The 18,292-nt window shown below is 44.4% G+C and overlaps 1 protein-coding gene across 1 annotated transcript; it reads left to right on the top strand.

Annotated features, from left to right (window-relative positions):
• Nucleotides 1–16,304: 16,304 nt before the first annotated feature.
• Nucleotides 16,305–18,008, top strand: LOC148027672 (uncharacterized). The gene has a single exon (XM_087689363.1). It carries the CDS (start codon nt 16,428–16,430, stop codon nt 17,088–17,090), a length of 663 nt encoding a protein of 220 aa, XP_087545489.1. The 5' UTR covers nt 16,305–16,427; the 3' UTR covers nt 17,091–18,008.
• The last annotated feature ends 284 nt before the right edge of the window (nt 18,009–18,292 follow it).

The raw sequence follows: 18,292 nt of genomic DNA, 5'->3' as shown, positions 1-18,292 counted from the left end.
TTTGCCACAGTGATTGGCACTCATATCTAGGCACGGATCGAGACACTTCAAAAACTTTATTTTGCCAGTATTTTGCATCCTTAGTGCCCCAGAGGATGGGATTTTTTTCTCTTTCCTGCAGCCAATGTTGGCTCAGACGGCTTCCAAAGTTGATCACCTCATCCACGCATTGGGGGTGAGGAAGCTGAAGGTGAAGGGTTGCTTCGCATGTTCTTGTCTCTCCCAAAGTATGAGCTCTGCATGAAAACTGGGAGGCATGTCATTTGGGCATGGCGGGAGGGGTACAGAGGGTTGGGCCATAGGGTTAGCTCTTAATCTTTGTTTGGCTTCTTCCACCAACTTCCTCCTCTTCCCCCTCAGGATGGTTTTCCTATCTGTAGATATGTTTGTTGGCTACTCTTGCCCTTTAAGATGAGGTGGAAGCGGGTTGTGGAACCACCTCTTCTTCCAATCCTCCTAGGTCAACGTAAAGTTCTGTCTCACTCCCTAGGCACTCTTGTTGTTGCATCCCTTCTACAAACCCTAAGGCATCAATTTCCTAGGGATTTAGGCCAGCCGATAGTAGACACCTACCGTGTTCCCCTGGGCTTAGCCCCTCTGCCATGGGTTGGGAGGGCATGTGTAGCCCTATGTGTAGGGCTCTGCATGCGCTATGCTTAGTTTCTTTTTCACTGTCTCCACGGATTCCCCTTATTCCTCATACGTGGCATCCATCAAGATGTTCAGGAAGATTTGTTGTTGAGTGTGGAAGGCCACTTGGGCTGCCTCTGCTCTACCTTCTGCTAGGATTTTCTCTTTCTCCACTAGAGCTAGGCAATGTGCCAAGGTCTTCACTCTTTGATCATTCTGGCCTGCCCACATTTCAGCCCTTTTCTTCATCCCTTCCATGCCTTCTCCCTATCTTTGCACCAAGACTGTGAGCCTCCACTGCTAATCTTCCAACTCTCTGCCCATTTGTTGATGTTCTTCTCTTTCAAGGCTTAGCCTTTCAGTCATTGTTTCCATTTCTTGTTGGTGGTGCTCTTCTTCTTGTTTCCTCCCTTCTGTGGTAAACTCCTTCATGCCTTGCTCAATTCGCCCTATTTTCGCTGCTAGATCCTCGTATTTCATGATCAACAAGTCATATTCTTTTTGCATCTTCTCGAGCTCTTTATTTTCATCTATGAGCTATTGTCGCCAGCTTTGCTCATTTTCTTCCTTGGTCTTTAGTTCCCTCTTCAAGTCGAGAATTTCCTTTTGTTACGCAGCCATTTGCTTTGTTTTTTTGAGTTGCAAGGCTGCTACCGCTTCCCTTTCCACTCCAACTCCAGCTTGGCCATCGCGATCCTCCTTTCCTCCCTTACCCTTTCTAACTACGAGAGTAGTTCATTGACGTATTCGTCATGATTTGCGTGCGGCGTCATGGTGGTGGGGATTGGGGTGGTCGAGGCTTCCATTTTTTGGTGTTTTGGCTCTTGCCTGGATTCGACATCTGTAGTTGGCCTTTTGTGCGGATGGTGGCTGTGGCCTCCCTGCTCCTTCCTTTTGCTAGTTTCTTATTGATAAAGTATTGTATCCATGTCACAAAGCTGTCCATATCGGTGCTGGCCGAGATGCTAGGGATGGTAGTGGTGGATTCACTGTCAGGTACCAAGGGGGTCCGGATGGGATGGAGGGGAGCCTTACCCTTGCCCTCGATGATCGTGGATGGCATGACTTCAGGTACTTGTGCACCTGAGTTGGGTCTATCTTGCCTAGGCGGACTTAAGGTCCCTAGGCCATCGAGTCAGCTCTGTTGTTCTATTGACTGGTGAATTTCTTCGGCCATGTCTTCTTCCTCTTGTCTTCTCAACTCTGCCTCCTCTTCCCTAGCTATTTTTTCTCTCTCTTCTTCTATTCTCCTTTCCTCCTTGGCCAACCTTTTAGATTCTTCCTTCTCCTTCTTTTTCCACTCTGTCGCCTCTCTCAGGGATTCCTTTTTTGCTCTTTCCACATCTTCTTCTTCCTTTTTCCTGCCCGCCTTCTGTTTCTTTCTCTGAGTTGCCTTCCCAGTGAACTCCTTTGTTTTTCTTCGTTCGGATTGAGCCTCCCGCTTCTCCTTCTCTGTTTCGGTTTCTGTCTGATCGCTCGATTGCTCCTTTTTTTGATGGGTCAGTGACCTATCTGGGGTCTCATATACTCCTTTGCTTCCCTGTTGGGCCTCTTTCACAGCCTCCTGGATGATGGCTATTAGTATGCTTCCATACCTGATGAAGGAGTTTTTGGAGGAGGGTTTCTTCCTCTCTATATTCTTAGATGATAGGAATTCTCCACCTACATGTTTGTTGCCCAAGGCTAGTGCTTTGGCTGCTTGGTCTATTGTTTTGCGCACATAGCCATTCCAATCCACCTCGTCAATGGTGCGGGCTGCCACATTCTCCAACATAGATACACTGATCCAATGCATAAGGAAATATAGCATTAGTTGGAGAGAAGGGCATGCACCACCTTTTCCTGTAGGCAAATCTCAGCATCGGGGATGTCTTGTAAGCTGATGCCGTTGTTTGTCAAGACTTATTCCGTATTCATCTTCAACAGGGCATACACATCTGTTTTACGTTTTTTCTCCATCCTAGGTTCCAGTCCCAGTGCTTTCTCCACCAAGGCCTGGGTTAGCAGTATCTGCACTTGCCGGGTATTGTCCCCCCTTTCCACCATCACCATTCCACACTCTCGGTCGAGGTTGTATGTTCTCAAGAACTCCACACACTTCATGTGGTCAGGTTCCTGTGCAAACTTCTCTAGGTACTTCTGGAGGTGGCATTGTTCCACTATCCTCCTTACGGCCTGCTCCTTGGCCACCATCTTCTCAAGGTTGTGAATGCTGTGGAATTTTAGCTAACTATAAGCTCAATTTTCTAGTCTGATGTCGTACTGCGCTCTCTCTTCTTCTATGAAGGGGAGTCAATGGGACCAGTCTTGTTGCCACATCTCTTGTTCCTGTCATGAACCATACTCCCCATTAGTGCTATAATTATTATACACACAAGAATTTGCTGAAAATAAAGATTTTATGTTTGTTGAAGGACAACATTAAACTCCAATACAAATTCAAGGGGAGTCGATGGGCCCGGTCTTGTTGCCACATCTCTCATTCCTATCATGAACCATACTCCCCATTAGTGCTATAATTATTATACATACAAGAATTTGCTAAAAATAAAGATTTTATGTTTGTTGAAGGACAACATTAAACTCCAATACAAATTCTCCTCTTCAGACTTGGTTTGTGACATCCCTCCTGTGTCACCCGTTTCTTAAGTGTTTATTGCGTTTACTTGATCTTGATTGGTTTTAATTTGATTCACCTTCAACCTATTCACCTCTTTAAATATGGTGCACATGAGGCGTTGAAAGGTGGTTAGGGCATTAGTCAACCTAAAGGGCATGACTATGTAAGCAAAGACACCCCATTCATTGGTGAAGGCAGTCTTATGCCTGTCTCGGCAGGATGCATTTACACCTGATTGTATCCAGAGAAGCCATCCAGGAAGTTGTAGGCCTCTTTGCCCGCCATTCTTTTGAGCATGTGATCGGTGTACAACAATGGGTAAGTGTCTCTCTTAGTGGCAACGTTCACCTTCTTGTAATTGACGCACACTCTAATCTTTCCGTTCTTCTTCATTACTATGACTATGGGTGACACCCAGTCCATGTGCTCAATTTCGTAGATGAATCCTCCTTTCATCAACTTGTCAATCTCTTCTTTGATTACATGAGCATGTTTTGGATTCATGGGTATGGCCGTTGCTTGACCGATGTTGCGTCTGGTGTCATGGGTATGTTATGGGTCACTACACTCGGATCCACCCCCTTAATCTCCTCCAAGGACCAAGTGAACATGTCTACATACTCTCGCAAGAGAGCAAAAAGACTTGTCTCCTCTTCCTCAGTCAAGTCATCAGCAATTAAGACCGGTCAGGGTGCCTTCCCTTCCTAAGCTAGGTTCACCTCCTTGACCTTGGCTAGTCCCTCGATGGGTTCATTCATTTGCCCTTGGCGTTTGGCACCCAACAAGATCACTACCCTGTCACCCTTCTTGAACTTCGTAAATCTCTTCGAGAGATCCTGCGGCTTTCTTTGCTCCTCCGTTTGTGTACCCTTAGGCTAACAACCGGTTTAACATCGTTAGGCACAGGAAGGGCCAATGGGACCGCCCTTCCAAAGAATTTTTGGGGTCTACTTGCTAGGTATGGTTGGTCGTAGGGTTGTGAAAAAGGGATTCTTCTTGGTAATCTACAATGTGTAACGTCGTGACCAAATCTACCGCAATTAGTGTAAGGTCCTGACCTAGGGTCTTGACACTCGGCCGGCAAGTGGCTTCCGCCACGATACATGCATTGTACGTGAAAGTGTGTTGGTCGTCTCAACATATCCTGCAGTTTGGCTATCTCCATTTTCACCTCAGTCAAGTCTTGGTTTGTCTCAAAGGCCTTCCCCTTGTCCTGGGATGTTGGACCTAATTGTTCGCTAGAGACTGATGCTCTCTCCGAACTTTGCGAGTTGGTTTCTTTTGAATTTGAGCTCTTGGAGCTCCGTTCTTTCAGCTGGTCATCCACTCGAATTGCCTCTTTAAACACCCTAGTCATCGATTCTCACAGCTGGTCATCCACTCGAATTGCCTCTTTAAACACCCTAGTCATCGATTCTCACTGCAAGCTCGAATTACCTACCAAGGCCTTATACAGCTCCTCGCTCCGTATTCCACTGATAAATACGGTGGACACTGCTCTCTCGGTAGGCCATTCGCCCACGGGGATTCTCTTGAAGAGGCTCCTTACGTGGGTGGCATAGTCGTGAATGTCCTCTTTCTTCTTTTGCTTGACATTCATCAGTCTCACTAGCAGATTGTCAGAGTATCCGGGCTTGGAGAACCTCTTGATGAAGAGGTCTTTAAGGCCATTAAAATCCGCTCGTTCTTCAGCATCTAGACTCGTGTACCAAGTCCTACCCTTGTCGCCTAAGCAAAGCCCAAATGCTTAAGAGAGTTGAGTCAAGTTGGTGAGGCCATTGGCCTTGCAAACTTTCTCGAATCGCTCTACAAAGATGTATGGGTCGTCATGGGGTTGGTACTTGTCGAATTGCTTTGCAATGATTGGGATTCTAGACTAGCCCCTAGAGCATTGGTTTATTCCTAATCCTGTTAGTAATGATGTCGCTAGTGCTGCAGCACTCTGCTCTGATGTGGTGTTATTGAGAAATCGTTTCATGAGAAGCTTACTCAATGTCAAGTCTTCTTCTAGGGCTCTCTCATGATTGGTCTGATTCCCACCTGCCAGGTTAAGCACCCGCTATACCTCACGCAATTCTGCATTCTGCCTTAAGCTCCTAGCACGTTGGTCCTGGTTGTATTTCACTATGCCTTTGCAATGCCTTGTAGGCTAGCTTTCGTTCACCCTCCAAGTCTGTTATGATGGCTTTTGTTGTTCTACCGCGGTGCTCATATCGAATGTGCGCATTGTAGCTATTTACCAGCTACTAGATCGCCTTTGCAAAAAACTCCTAAGTCGAGTTTCTCGTTCGGCCTACAGTCTGAGCTTTCATCTAACATGATCGCGTTCTCGTGCTCTACCAAGCTGTCGATTAGGTTGCACAAGCTAGTGAGATCCACTTCTTTAGTGCTGCTTGCTTGGTCCTACTTTGTACCTTGGTTGTCCATCTATGTCTTGGGATCTTCTTCTACTGGTGGGTTCCTTGAGGTGTTTATTTGAGTGAGTTCCTTGACTTATTGCATGCAATCCTCAATTTACCCCTCTATGTGTATTCTTTCCTGGGCACTTGTGCTCAATCACGCTTTCCACTAACCTTAAGTGTACTTCAGGTGTGAAAATTCAGGGTGAGTATAGAAAACAAGTGTCTAAATGGCTTACGTACCCTCTCGCTTCGTTTTAGGCCTAGTAGGCTTGTTGACCCACGTCTGGCTGTCTTGTCCATCTTTGGGTTATTCGTCTAAGTTGCAGGGGCCGAGTGTGTCACTACGATGGGCCGAGGGCCAAATGGGGTTGTAGGCCGAGTGAACTCACTCGGACGGGCCGAGTGCCAAATGGTAACTAGTCCGAATGGGCCGAAGGCCGAGGGCCAATTCAAGAGGGCCGAGGGCCGAGGGTCGACGCTAATGGGTCGAGGCTAATGGGCCAAGGGCCGAATGGTGTTGTTGGCCGAGTGGTCGAGTCAGGTGGGCCGAGTCAAGTGGTCTCCACATCAATGACTTTTTCTCTAATGAAGTGATAATGCACTTCTATGAGTTTTGTCCTTGCATGGTAGACTGGGTTCTTTGCCAACATTATGCTGCTAACATTGTCACAATACATAATGACTCCACGATCAATCTCTATCCCCATGTCATATAAGATCAATCTCAGTCATGTCTGCTCACATGCTGCCAATGCAATACCTCTATACTTTGCTTCAGTGCTTGATAGAGCAACTATAGGTTGCTTCTTACTGCTCCAACTTATTATGACTGAACCAAATGAGAATGCATAGCCACTAGTAGATCTTCTATCCATAGAGCTACCTGCCCAGTCTCTGCATCTGAGTATCCAAACAATGTAGTCTTGATTCCTTTTTCATAAAACAAGCCATAGCCAAACGTCTTCTTCACATACGTAAGAACTCTTCTCAATCACTGTCGTCATTTTAGCTACTGGACTAAATGTTTCTTCATAGTCCAAACCATAAGTTTGTGCATATCCTTTTGCAACTAGCCTTGCTTTATACCTCTCAAGGGAACAATCCGACTTACATTTGACTTTATAAACCCATTTACATCCAAGGGATTTCTTGCCATGAGGCAATTTCACCAAATCCCAAGTCTTGATTTTCCTTGGTGCATCCATCTCTTCATCCATTGCTTGTCTCCACTCTTTGCTCTCTACTGCTTCTTCAAAGCAAGTAGGCTCTGTTGAGATATCGAGCTCCACTCGTGATACGCCAGGGTGACCGTTGTGTATTTATGTCACCGACTTGTCAGTTGTAGACGGATTGGTACACCGCCCATGAATAATAGCTACATGATAGCTATCCTTATCTACTCTAGTTCGTGGCTCAGTTAGTATGCCACCTTAGTTAGTTGAGTTTGGTTTGAGACCCATATATAGGGTCCTTCTATTTCTTTGTATTTGAGTTCTTTTGGCTTACACAACTAAGAAGAGGAAAATTTTTTTCAGCCTCCACCCTTGTGTGTATTCCCCCATTGTGCAAGCAAGAAAGCTTCAAGCGAGACTCCTTCCTTCTCTCCCACAATCTTGACATGGTATCAGAGCCTTGTTCGTAGTAAGGAGCTCAAGAAAGCAAGCCAAGCTCGCGGTGTTCTGGTAAGAGGAGCAGTGTTGCTTTCATTTTCTATTTTGGGAGCAGATCTCTGCAGGTAGCACAGCCGGAAAGTGCAGGAGTGCATTGTCTCAGGTTGAGACGCCCTTCGCGGTGAAGCAAGAGGGCAGTATATGCTGCGGGAGAAGGCTTTAGCCCTTGGCGACCTTGTTTTTTTGATTTGAGGCCATTTCGGGGCCTGTTTAGGAGGCGGAAGTTTTCTGCACACACTCAGGAAAAGGCCCAATTTTATGATGTGCAGCCACTGTTCTACAGGTCGGTGAATAGTTACTGTGAAAATTGCATTGTATGCTTGTGCGCAGAGACATTGGGAGTTACAGAATCATCCCTGTTGCCTGTTGATGCAAAATCGTCACTAGAAAGTGACAGTGTGGTCAAATACCACTTTCTCCAATTTTACAGATTTTCCCTTGTGAGGGTGAAGCTGTGGTTTTTGCAGTGACAGAATTTTTTGCAGTCTTCTGTAATGGCATCTGATTCTCTTTCACAGATTGTCACTGAAAAGCTTGACAAGAACAACTTCCAAGCATGGAAGTTTAGAATGACGAATTTCCTTATGGGAAAATGATATTGGGAATTTGTTGCAGGAAATGAAGAAGAACCAGTTCTTCCTGATGTTCCCAATCAACAGCAAATGCAGGCATTCAAAGCATGGCATGAGAGAGCCAGGAAAGTTATGTACTGGCTGTCTATCAGTATTTCAGACTTTATGATTGTGCATATTCAGGATGCAAGTACGCCAAAGGAGGCGTGGGATACTTTGTCAAAAGTGTACAGCACAAATACTCAAGCCAGGAAAATGCAGCTCAAGCAAGAGTTGCATAATGTGCAAAGAGAAAATATGAGCATCAACGACTACCACATGAAGGTGAAGAAGATTGCAGATGCATTTGCTTCCATTGGGTCGCCAGTGGAAGATGATGATTTAGTTTCTGTGACCTTGAATGGTCTAGGAAAGGATTATGCACAGTTTCGGACATCCATTTCAGTTCGTGAAAGATTTCCTGATTTTGAGGAGTTGATTGCTCTTCTAATTTCTGAGGAGCAGAGAAATGGTGGTGCATCTTCTTCAGGAGGAACTTCAAAAGAAGCTGTCTTCTACTCAAATGCTGGAAGAGGTAGAGGCAGAGGTAGAGGAGGCCGATTTGGAGGCCGTGGCAGAAATCAGAATATGCAGCAAACTCAAGAAAACCAGTCCTATGGAGGAGGACGTGGTAACTCTAGAGGCAGGGGGAGCCAAAGAGGTCGTGGTGGATGGCAAAGAGGTCAAAATACAAACAACAATGTTGAATGCTACTACTGTGGTAAAATGGGTCATATGGCTAAAGACTGCTATAAAAAGCAGAATGACATCATGAATGGAAAACTGCAACAAGGGAATTATGCATCTTCTAGCAGATAGGGTGATGACAGAAATGAGCATTTGTTCATGGTGCAGCACATGAACAATTCTGTGACAAGTGCAGAAGAAAGCAATGATGTATGGTATGTTGACTCAGGTGCATCAAACCACATGACAGGTCATGCAGAATGGATGGAAGATGCAAGGAAAATGGAAAAACCAGGATTTGTGGAGACTGGTGATGATACTGCACATTCTATTGTGCAGATTGAAAAAATTCCCTTCTCTATGCAGGATGGGAAAAAGAAATACCTGTCCGATGTATTTCATGTCCCGAATATCACCAAGAATCTGGTTTCTGTTGGTCAAATGGTTGAGCAGGGCTTGCAGGTTAGATTTAATCCTCATGGATGCTTTGTTGAGGATATGAAAAATAAAGGTCGCTTGATAGCAAAAGGAAAGAAGAAGGGCAGAATGTTTACATTGGATGCAGACATGTCTGAATTGAGTGCAGCAATGTTTGCACATGGGACCGGTGTAGTTGCAAATATTGATATCTGGCATAAACGCATTGGTCATGTTAATGTACAGCGACTTAAATCAATGCAGGCCCAAAATATTGTTGCAGGATTGCCAAAATTCAAGGTTGCAGAAATGCATAAGGTATGTGAAGCCTGTTAGTTTGGAAAACAGGCAAGGAAACCGTTTCCTAGACATGTTCAAGAGAGTGAGAAGCCATTGGAATTAATCCACTCTGATGTGTGGACTACTAAAGCTGCATCTCTTGGAGGCTGTCATTATTTTGTCACTTTTATTGATGACTATAGCAAAAAAGTTTGGGTGTATTTTATGAAAAAGAAAAGTGAAGTTTTTGGGCATTTCAAAACCCTTAAAGCTATGGTTGAAAAAGAAACAGGTCTGCAAATAAAATGCCTAAGGTCAGATGGAGGGGGAGAGTACCTCTCAAATGAGTTTGCAAGGTTCTTGCAGGAGCATGGCATAAAGCAGCAATATTCATGCAGTTATACCCCACAACAAAATGGAATTGCAGAAAGGAAAAACAGGCATATTGGAGAGGTATCTCGTGCCATGCTCAATGAAAAAGACTTGCCAGATTTTTATTGGGCTGAAGCAGTTGCTACAGCAGTCTACATAATGAACAGGACTCCCACTGCAGCAATACATGGAATGACTCCAGAGGAGAGGTATACTGGTAGGAAACCAGATATTTCTCATTTGAAAATTTTTGGTTGCATTGCCTATGTACATGTGCCAGATGAGCTGAGATCCAAGTTGGATCCAAAAGCTGAGAAGTGCATCTTTATTGGTTACTCTCTGCAGCAAAAAGGGTATAGATGCTATAACCCTTCTACTCGTAAGTTTACAGTGAGCAGAGATGTTGTTTTTGATGAGATGAGTAGCTGGTATAAACCAGTAAATGTGATTGATGATGTAGATGCACAAAATGGTAATGCTGCACAGAATTCACAGCAGCAGTCACAAAATATTAGTGGACTTGGAGCGTCCTCTAGCAGTGGTTCACATTCTTCGCCATGGACAGGTAGATTGAGATCAGGAGAATCTTCTCAAAGCAATGCAGATAGTGGTATGCAGGTATCACGAAAAGGAAAAGAGAAGGTTGATCAGCCCATGTTTGATGTGAATGCAGGTCACTCTTATGTGGATGGTGAATCCAGTGGCTCAGAGCAGAGCATTGATGATGAGTTGGGTATTCCTTCTATTGTTACACCTGGAGTAAGGAAGACGAGGGATGTTTTGAGAGCACCTGGGAGTGAACCTACTTTGCGCAGGTCTACGAGAGCTAGGTATCCTGTGGATAGGCTGAAATATGATGGATTTACAGCCATTCACTATGCATATATGGTCAAAGTGATACAGGAACCAGAACCCATTTCTTTTGAGCAAGCCATGGGAAAAGAAAAATGGGAGAAAGCCATGGATGAAGAAATGGATGCCTTGGAAGCAAATGCTACATGGGAATTGGTACCTTTGCCTAAAGGTAAAAATGCAATTTGCTGTAAGTGGGTTTATAAGGTGAAGCACAATGCAGATGGTTCTGTGAACAGATACAAGGCAATATTAGTAGTCAAGGGGTATGCACAAACATATGGCATTGACTATGAAGAAACATTCAGTCCGGTTGCAAGGATGGCAACCGTAAGAGCAGTCATTGCTATGGCTGCATCAAAGGGATGGTCTTTACATCAGATGGATGTAAAGAATGCCTTCTTGCATGGTGATTTGCAAGAAGAGGTCTATATGGAGCAGCCACCAGGTTATGTGCATGCTGTTCATCCTGAGTTTGTTTGCAGGTTGAAGAAAGCCTTGTATGGCTTGAAGCAAGCACCTAGAGCATGGTCTGACAAGATAGGACAGTATCTTGTCACTATTGGCTTTCAGATTTCCAAGGCAGATTTCTCACTTTATGTGAGAAAAACAGAGAAATGTATTATGCTACTTGTCATTTATGTTGATGATTTGATTATGACAGGTGACAGTGATGAAGATATCCTTCATGTGAAAATGCTATTGAAGCAGAAGTTTGAGATGAAGGATTTGGGAGAGCTGCGTTATTTCTTGGGCATTGAGGTGATTAGATCACCAAGTGGGATACAACTCTTGCAGAGGCAGTATGGATTGGACATGCTGTCCAAATATGGGATGACAGGCTGTAAGCCTATTTCAGTTCCTTTGGAGCAGAATGGGAAGCTGAGCACAGATGCAGGTGAGCTTCTAGAAGACCCTACTATGTACAGACGCATAATAGGAAGTTTGATTTATATGACTATTACCAGGCCAGATTTGAGCTATGCTATTAGATTGGTAAGTCAGTTTATGCAGGCTCCAAGGAAACCGCATTTGGATACGGTTAGACGCATACTCAGGTATGTGAAACCCACATTGCAGTATGGACTACTTTATGAGACTGGGGTTCAGATACAGTTATATGGATACACTGATGCTGATTGGGCTAGTAGTATTTCTGATAGACGATCTACCAGTGGATATGTGTTCTCTTTTGGGAGTGCTGCAGTCACTTGGAGCAGCAAGAAACAGCCTACAGTTGCCTTGTCGAGCACAGAGGCTGAGTACAGGGGTGCAGCAATGGCTGCATGTGAGGTAGCTTGGTTGCATAAGCTACTTTATGATATGCATCAGTCTACAGATGGGCCAGTTGTCATTTATTGTGACAACATGAGTAGTATACACTTGGCAAATAACCCAGTCTATCATGCTAGAACAAAGCACATTGAGGTGCATTATCACTATGTGCGGGAGAGGGTTTTACTAGGTCTTATTGATCTAGTTTATGTCAGCACAGAGGATCAGGTAGCTGACATATTCACGAAGGCATTGGGCGCAGAGAAGCTGCGCAAGTTCAGAGACCTGCTTGGTGTGCAGGAATTGGGATTGAGCTTGAGGGGGAGTGTTGAGATATCGAGCTCCACTCGTGATACGCCAGGGTGACCGTTGTGTATTTATGTCACCGACTTGTCAGTTGTAGACGCGGTTGGTACACCGCCCATGAATAATAGCTACATGATAGCTATCCTTATCTACTCTAGTTCGTGGCTCAGTTAGTATGCCACCTTAGTTAGTTGAGTTTGGTTTGAGACCCATATATAGGGTTCTTCTATTTCTTTGTATTTGAGTTCTTTTGGCTTACACAACTAAGAAGAGGAAAACTGTTTTCAGCCTCCACCCTTGTGTGTATTCCCCCATTGTGCAAGCAAGAAAGCTTCAAGCGAGACTCCTTCCTTCTCTCCCACAATCTTGACAGGCTCCACATGTTGTACATAAGAAACCATGTATGCATAATGCATCTTCATGAACCCATTATAAGTCAATCTATCATATACGTTACCCGTTTCGACCTTCTCAATTGAGGTGCACTACCATGTGTCTCAACTGATCTAGCATGTGGTAGAACATACTTTCCTGCACTTCTAGTGCCATGTGTTTTAACATGCGAAATGCCATACTCATCATCTATAGATTCATCTTCTGAACTTTCAGCCTTAGGTCTCTTTCCTTTCGCAACTTCTGCATTCCTTTGTGCACTTCTCAACCTACCACTCCATGGACTATAACTACCACCGCTTTCCACATTCTCTTGAGGTCCTGAAGCATCTTCCACATGCTAATTTTTAGCCTTGTTGTTTGCTGAAATTTTCCTTCCATAGCTATCATCATCACTGCTTTCATAGGAATCAACATCCACTGCAATTTTGGGCATGTACCATGATTCATATTCACTAAATCTGACATCCCTGCTTGAGAGCAACCCTTCCACGAACATAATCAACCACAAAACCAGGGACAAAGCACACAAAATCTATGTGTATGGCTCTGCCATTAATCTCAAAAATTGAAAAGAAACCATAAATCTTTCTTTCAATAATGAACCAGTTTTTCATCTTCATCATCTTCATCCATAGCTTCAACCATTATGCAATAACAAAAGGGAAAAGATAAATTTTTGCACAAAAGACAAAGGAGAGAGGAGAGAGAACAACTTTTTGCACCACCAAAATGAGAATATGTGATTGTAGAGGAGAGACGGAAGGAAAAGAGGCACATAACCACTTGTGCACTCCACCCTATCTCTTCCCCAAAAAGGACACCCCTTCGTATTTTATTATTTCTTTGAATTTTTTGATACATTTGATAATATAAGACCTTTGGCCTTTAATTTTCAGTATTCCTACCCTTCACAAATGCATGCATGTAATACTTTTGTGTATACCATTTATTTGTGATGGATGTGGATGTGGATGTGGATGTGGATGTGGATGTGGATGTGGCCCCCTCATATCTCTATCTCTTTTTGGTGATTTTGTAACAATGTAGTATTATTCTCTTGACAAAACATAAAAATAAGATGCATGCTTGGATTCTTTTGTGCCTTGTCTTTATGCTTCTTTGGGTGTCATCATTGCTTATGTATACTTCCTTACTCATTGGATCATAGCATTTGTATCCCTTCTTCTCATCAGGATATCCAAGGAAAATGCATTTCACAGCCTTTGGTTCCATCTTCTTTCTCAAATCATCTGGAACATGAACATAACAAACACATCCAAAGACTCTAAAGTATGTTCCAGATGATTTGAGAAAGAAGATGGAACCAAAGCCTTTGGTTCCATCTTCTTTCTCAAATCATCTGTAACATGAACATAGCAAACACATCCAAAGGCTCTGAAGTATGTAACAGTGGGTTTCTTGCCATACATTTTCTCATATGGTGACATATTATGAGTCAAGGATGTAGGTTTTCTATTCATAATGTGAACTGCAATATGCACAGCTTCTACCCAATATGAGAATGGCACGTTCATTTGGTTCATGATTGCCCTTGCAACCTTTGCAATAATCCGATTCTTCCTTTCAGCCACACCATTTTGTTGAGGTGTGTACCTGCATGTCAATTGCCTTTTGATACCATGATCTCTCAAGAAGTCACAAAACTCATATGACATGTACTCTCCACCATTATCTGATCTCAAACATTTTATGTAGCATCCAAACTTCTTTTCAGCCATAGATTTAAATTCCAAAAACTTTTCAAATGCTTCACTTTTATGATGCATAAAGTACACCCAAGTTATTCTGCTAAAATCATCAATGAAGGTGATATAGAATCTACATTTTCCACTCATGGAAACATTTTGACATGGGCCCCAAATATCTGAGTGTACCATTTCCAAAGGATAGTTGCTTATTCTCCCCCTCTTTGGAAATGGCAATCTGGATTGCTTGCCAAATTGACAAGCCTCACATACATGATCAAAATTCACATATCCAAAATGTGGTAGACCACGAACTATCTGTCTTGATTGCATTTTCTTCAATCTTTGCAAATTGACATGACCAATCCTTCTATGCCATAATTCCACATTATTATCTTGGGTGAAGCCCATGGGAAAAATTGGGCTAAAGAAGTCTTCATTGGGAATAATCAACCAAATGCTTTTCTAGTTTGCTAGCTTAGTGGTCTACACATTCCTCACAAAATGACATGTTCAAATGACCATACTTGATTGCTTCCTAGTAGGATTTGTTGGCATGTGTGTAGGAAAATACTAATTAAGTGTTGGATGTGTCTTGAGATTGTTGCATCAAGTGGAGAAGCCTTAGCTGTAGATGAGAAGCTCGGGTGCTCTACCACATACTTCCCTTCGCCTGAAATTGGAGCAAGGAAGATTTGTGTGATGGAGAAAGAAAGAAAGCAAGAAGAGTTGTTTCAGGACCCAATAAGTAAACCGAGTGGTACGGCAGTTTCTTGGTGGTCTACACATTCCTCACAAAATGACATGTTCAAATGATCACACTTGATTGCTTCCTAGTAGGATTTGTTGGCATGTGTGTAGGAAAATAATAGTTAAGTGTTGGATGTGTCTTGATTGTTGAGTCGAGCGCAGCAGCCCTAGCTCTAGATGGGAAGCTCGGGTGCTCTACCACCAACTTCCCTTAACCTGAAATTGGAGCAAGGAAGATCTCAGATGGAGAAAGAAAGAAAGCAGGAAGCTCGGGTGCTCTACCACCTACTTCCCTTAACCTGAAATTGGAGCAAGGAAGATCTCTGATGGAGAAAGAAAGAAAGCAGGAAGAGTTTTTTCAGGGCCGAATAAGTAAACTGAGTGGTACGGCAAAAGGCCCTGAAAGTCGAGCTTCAAAACTTTACTGGTGGAGGTTTCTCTTGCATGTTCCATTGGGAGGTTGTTCTCTTGTGCTGACTCGGGCATGGCATTGCAGAATTGCTCTCTTAAAATCTCCAAGCGTAGGGAGGGATGGTACTGACTTCTGACTTGGATTGGTGCTCTCGGGATGTACAAGTGTAGGTGTTCCAATGGGTCAGACACTGCAACACAGGCATAGCCCTGTCTCGCTAGTCACAAAATGAAACGAAGGAATGTGTGTGCACACTTATACCGACTGGATGGGCGAACAAAGGCCTGAAGCTAAGCTTGCCCACAAGCAAGCCCTACACCATATCCCCATTTCACCCGACACCTCTCCTAAGCTTCGGCTCCAAACTTGAGTCCCAACCTTGGATTGCCTTCATCTGACACAGAGATGTTGCATTTGGATGGTGTGGTTGGAGACACTGGCACCATCCTTTTCCTGGGTTCGCGACAGTGCAATCACACTCCTGCACCCTTGTAAAGGTAAGGGCCCTGCAATTCTAGGTGGTTTTCATGAGTTCAGTTCACCTTTGCAGACAAATCGCCGGGGATGAAAGCCACCCAGTTCCATGTGAGGGAAGCGAGAGCTTGTTACAGTGACGCCGGACTGACTGCTGGAGGCTGGAGCTTTGTGATATTCGCGGCAGACTGATCCCTGTCATTGTAGCTGTGGGCTCTAGCTCTGGTAAAGGTAGCTTGTTTTGATGGCCAGGCCACATTGGCTGCTTTTGCAACAGCAAACAAGATGTGCTGTTGCATTGAAGAGCTGCACACTTCCTGTCTGTTAGAGTTTGGCTCATGTTTTGACACTCTATCTGTCAGTCATTAGCTGCATGTGGTTTGCTCCCGACCTATATTTCAGACGATGCGTCAGCTTCTTCTTTATAGACTCCTCACATCTTCCCAGCACAGTAGTTGGGAGCTCTTAATAAGACCATACGGTCTATCTATTGATCTATCCATCACAACACCAGCCAGACAGACTCTCAAGTCCATCAGAGCTTACTGCATATCTCAGATCATAAGCCATGGGCAACTGTATGTACATTGGCCACAAAAACATCCCTGTCTTTAAGAGAGCCTCTCCTGATCATTGCTGCATCAAGGTGCTGCACTCATGTGATGGCCGAATCTCCGAGTTCTACGAGCAATCGCTAAAGGCAGCCGAGCTGATGCTGGAATTTCCCAACCAGTTCTTGGTGGAGCTCGAGAAGGGGAACCATCGGCCTTCACCGCTCTCGGCAGACACAGACTTGAAGCCCTGCCACGCTTACCTTCTCCTGCCCATGCACAGGATGAGCAGCAGCACCAGGATATCACAGGAGGAGATGGCCTGCTTCATCTCTGCCCTGTCCCACAAAACAGATGATGCTTCTCCAGCCCGAAGTAGTGCCAAAAAGAGCAGCAAAGGCCGCAAGCCTTCATGGTACGGACAGAGCAGGGTAACTCCACTGGTGGAGGATGTAGATGATGGCGATGATGATGCCTTTAGAAGAGAACCAAGCAGTGAGAGATCAGAGACCAGTTCTATCAGCATTATTCAGAAGAGCTACTCGTCCGGCCGTGTGGTACCTCAGGAGCTGCGGGATGCCATGCTTTCTGCTGCTGCATCATCGTCAGGAGGCAACAAGAATCACCTGATACGGAGATCAAGGTTGTGGATGCCCAAGCTAGAGACCATCAGCGAGTGAGACGGCGTCCTTCTACCACTCATAATTGCGTGTGTCTCTCTCTCATCTCTCAGGGAATTCGTTCGCCAGAGCAGGTCTCCTTTCTCCTTTTCTTATGACGGGCAGCTGCCGACGGAGCAGAGATCAGATCAAAGATAGGCTTGGAAGGTGCGTGCCATGCCGCAGAAACGGAAGCAGTCACTCACTTGGGAATGAATCTTCATCTTCCTTCGCTGAGAAGAACCGCATGCCCAATCTTCCTTCGCACAAGAATCGCATGCCCCATCAGAAGAAGGACCAGCTCAGCTCGTCTCCCCATGGCTGCCTACGAAGCAGCAGCAGAGCCAGGCTTATCAGCTTTCTTACATCTAACATCCCAAGCCTTTGGGCCTTTGAACATTCATTCTTCACAGCTTTCTTCTTCACAGCATTGGGCTTAACAATGCCAGCCTGGAGGATCTAGGCGCTGTGTTAGCACATCCTACCCAAGAAGGATGAACACAAGCAATTGTAGACAGCACATTTTTGTCCATTTTCCTCCTCCTGCCCATCTTGCTATCAAGGGCCCCCTTCCTATACATGGGACATGTTCACAACTTGGAACATGGTCAAACACGAGAACTTATATAAAATGATGGAATCTCATTTTTACCCTTACGCCCCTCAACACACCCCCAACCACCTCTCCAAGCTTCACATGATTGAGTCCCTGAAGCATGCCCATCACCTGCTTACTCGCTCACATTCAAACTAAGCAGGCATGTCTTTTCATACAAGCAAGCCACATTCTTTGTGTGTGTGTGCGATGCAGCATGCCCTCTATTTAGGCCAAGCCCAAAATCCCCTTTCCTTCCAAACATTAAACACAACGTCTCCGTGCTTTGTGTATAACCTAGGAATGACAAGGAAAGTTTCCTAATATGAGACTTTTTGCATTCGACTAATGTTGTGCTCTCTTTGCCAATTGTTTGCATGTGGCTCATAAACACTCACACACACACACACACACACACTCTCTCTCTCTCTCTCTCTCTCTCTCTCTCTCTCTCTCTCTCTCTCTCGTTTGTGACTAACCAACCCCCTCTTTTCAAGTAAATTATCATTAGGACCAAAAACACTTCAAAAAAAGTACTTGTAATAAAATGATTAAGTTACTAATTAGTTGAGATTTTAAAAGAATGAAACTGCCAAATTTTGATTGCTCAGATGTGATTAATGAGAGA

Source organism: Lygodium microphyllum, chromosome 12 (assembly GCF_053477565.2).
Source record: "Lygodium microphyllum isolate KBCC chromosome 12, Lygodium_microphyllum_v1.1.10, whole genome shotgun sequence".
In the NCBI taxonomy this organism is placed as follows: Eukaryota; Viridiplantae; Streptophyta; class Polypodiopsida; order Schizaeales; family Lygodiaceae; genus Lygodium; species Lygodium microphyllum.
This window is presented reverse-complemented; position numbering and strand designations above follow the sequence as displayed.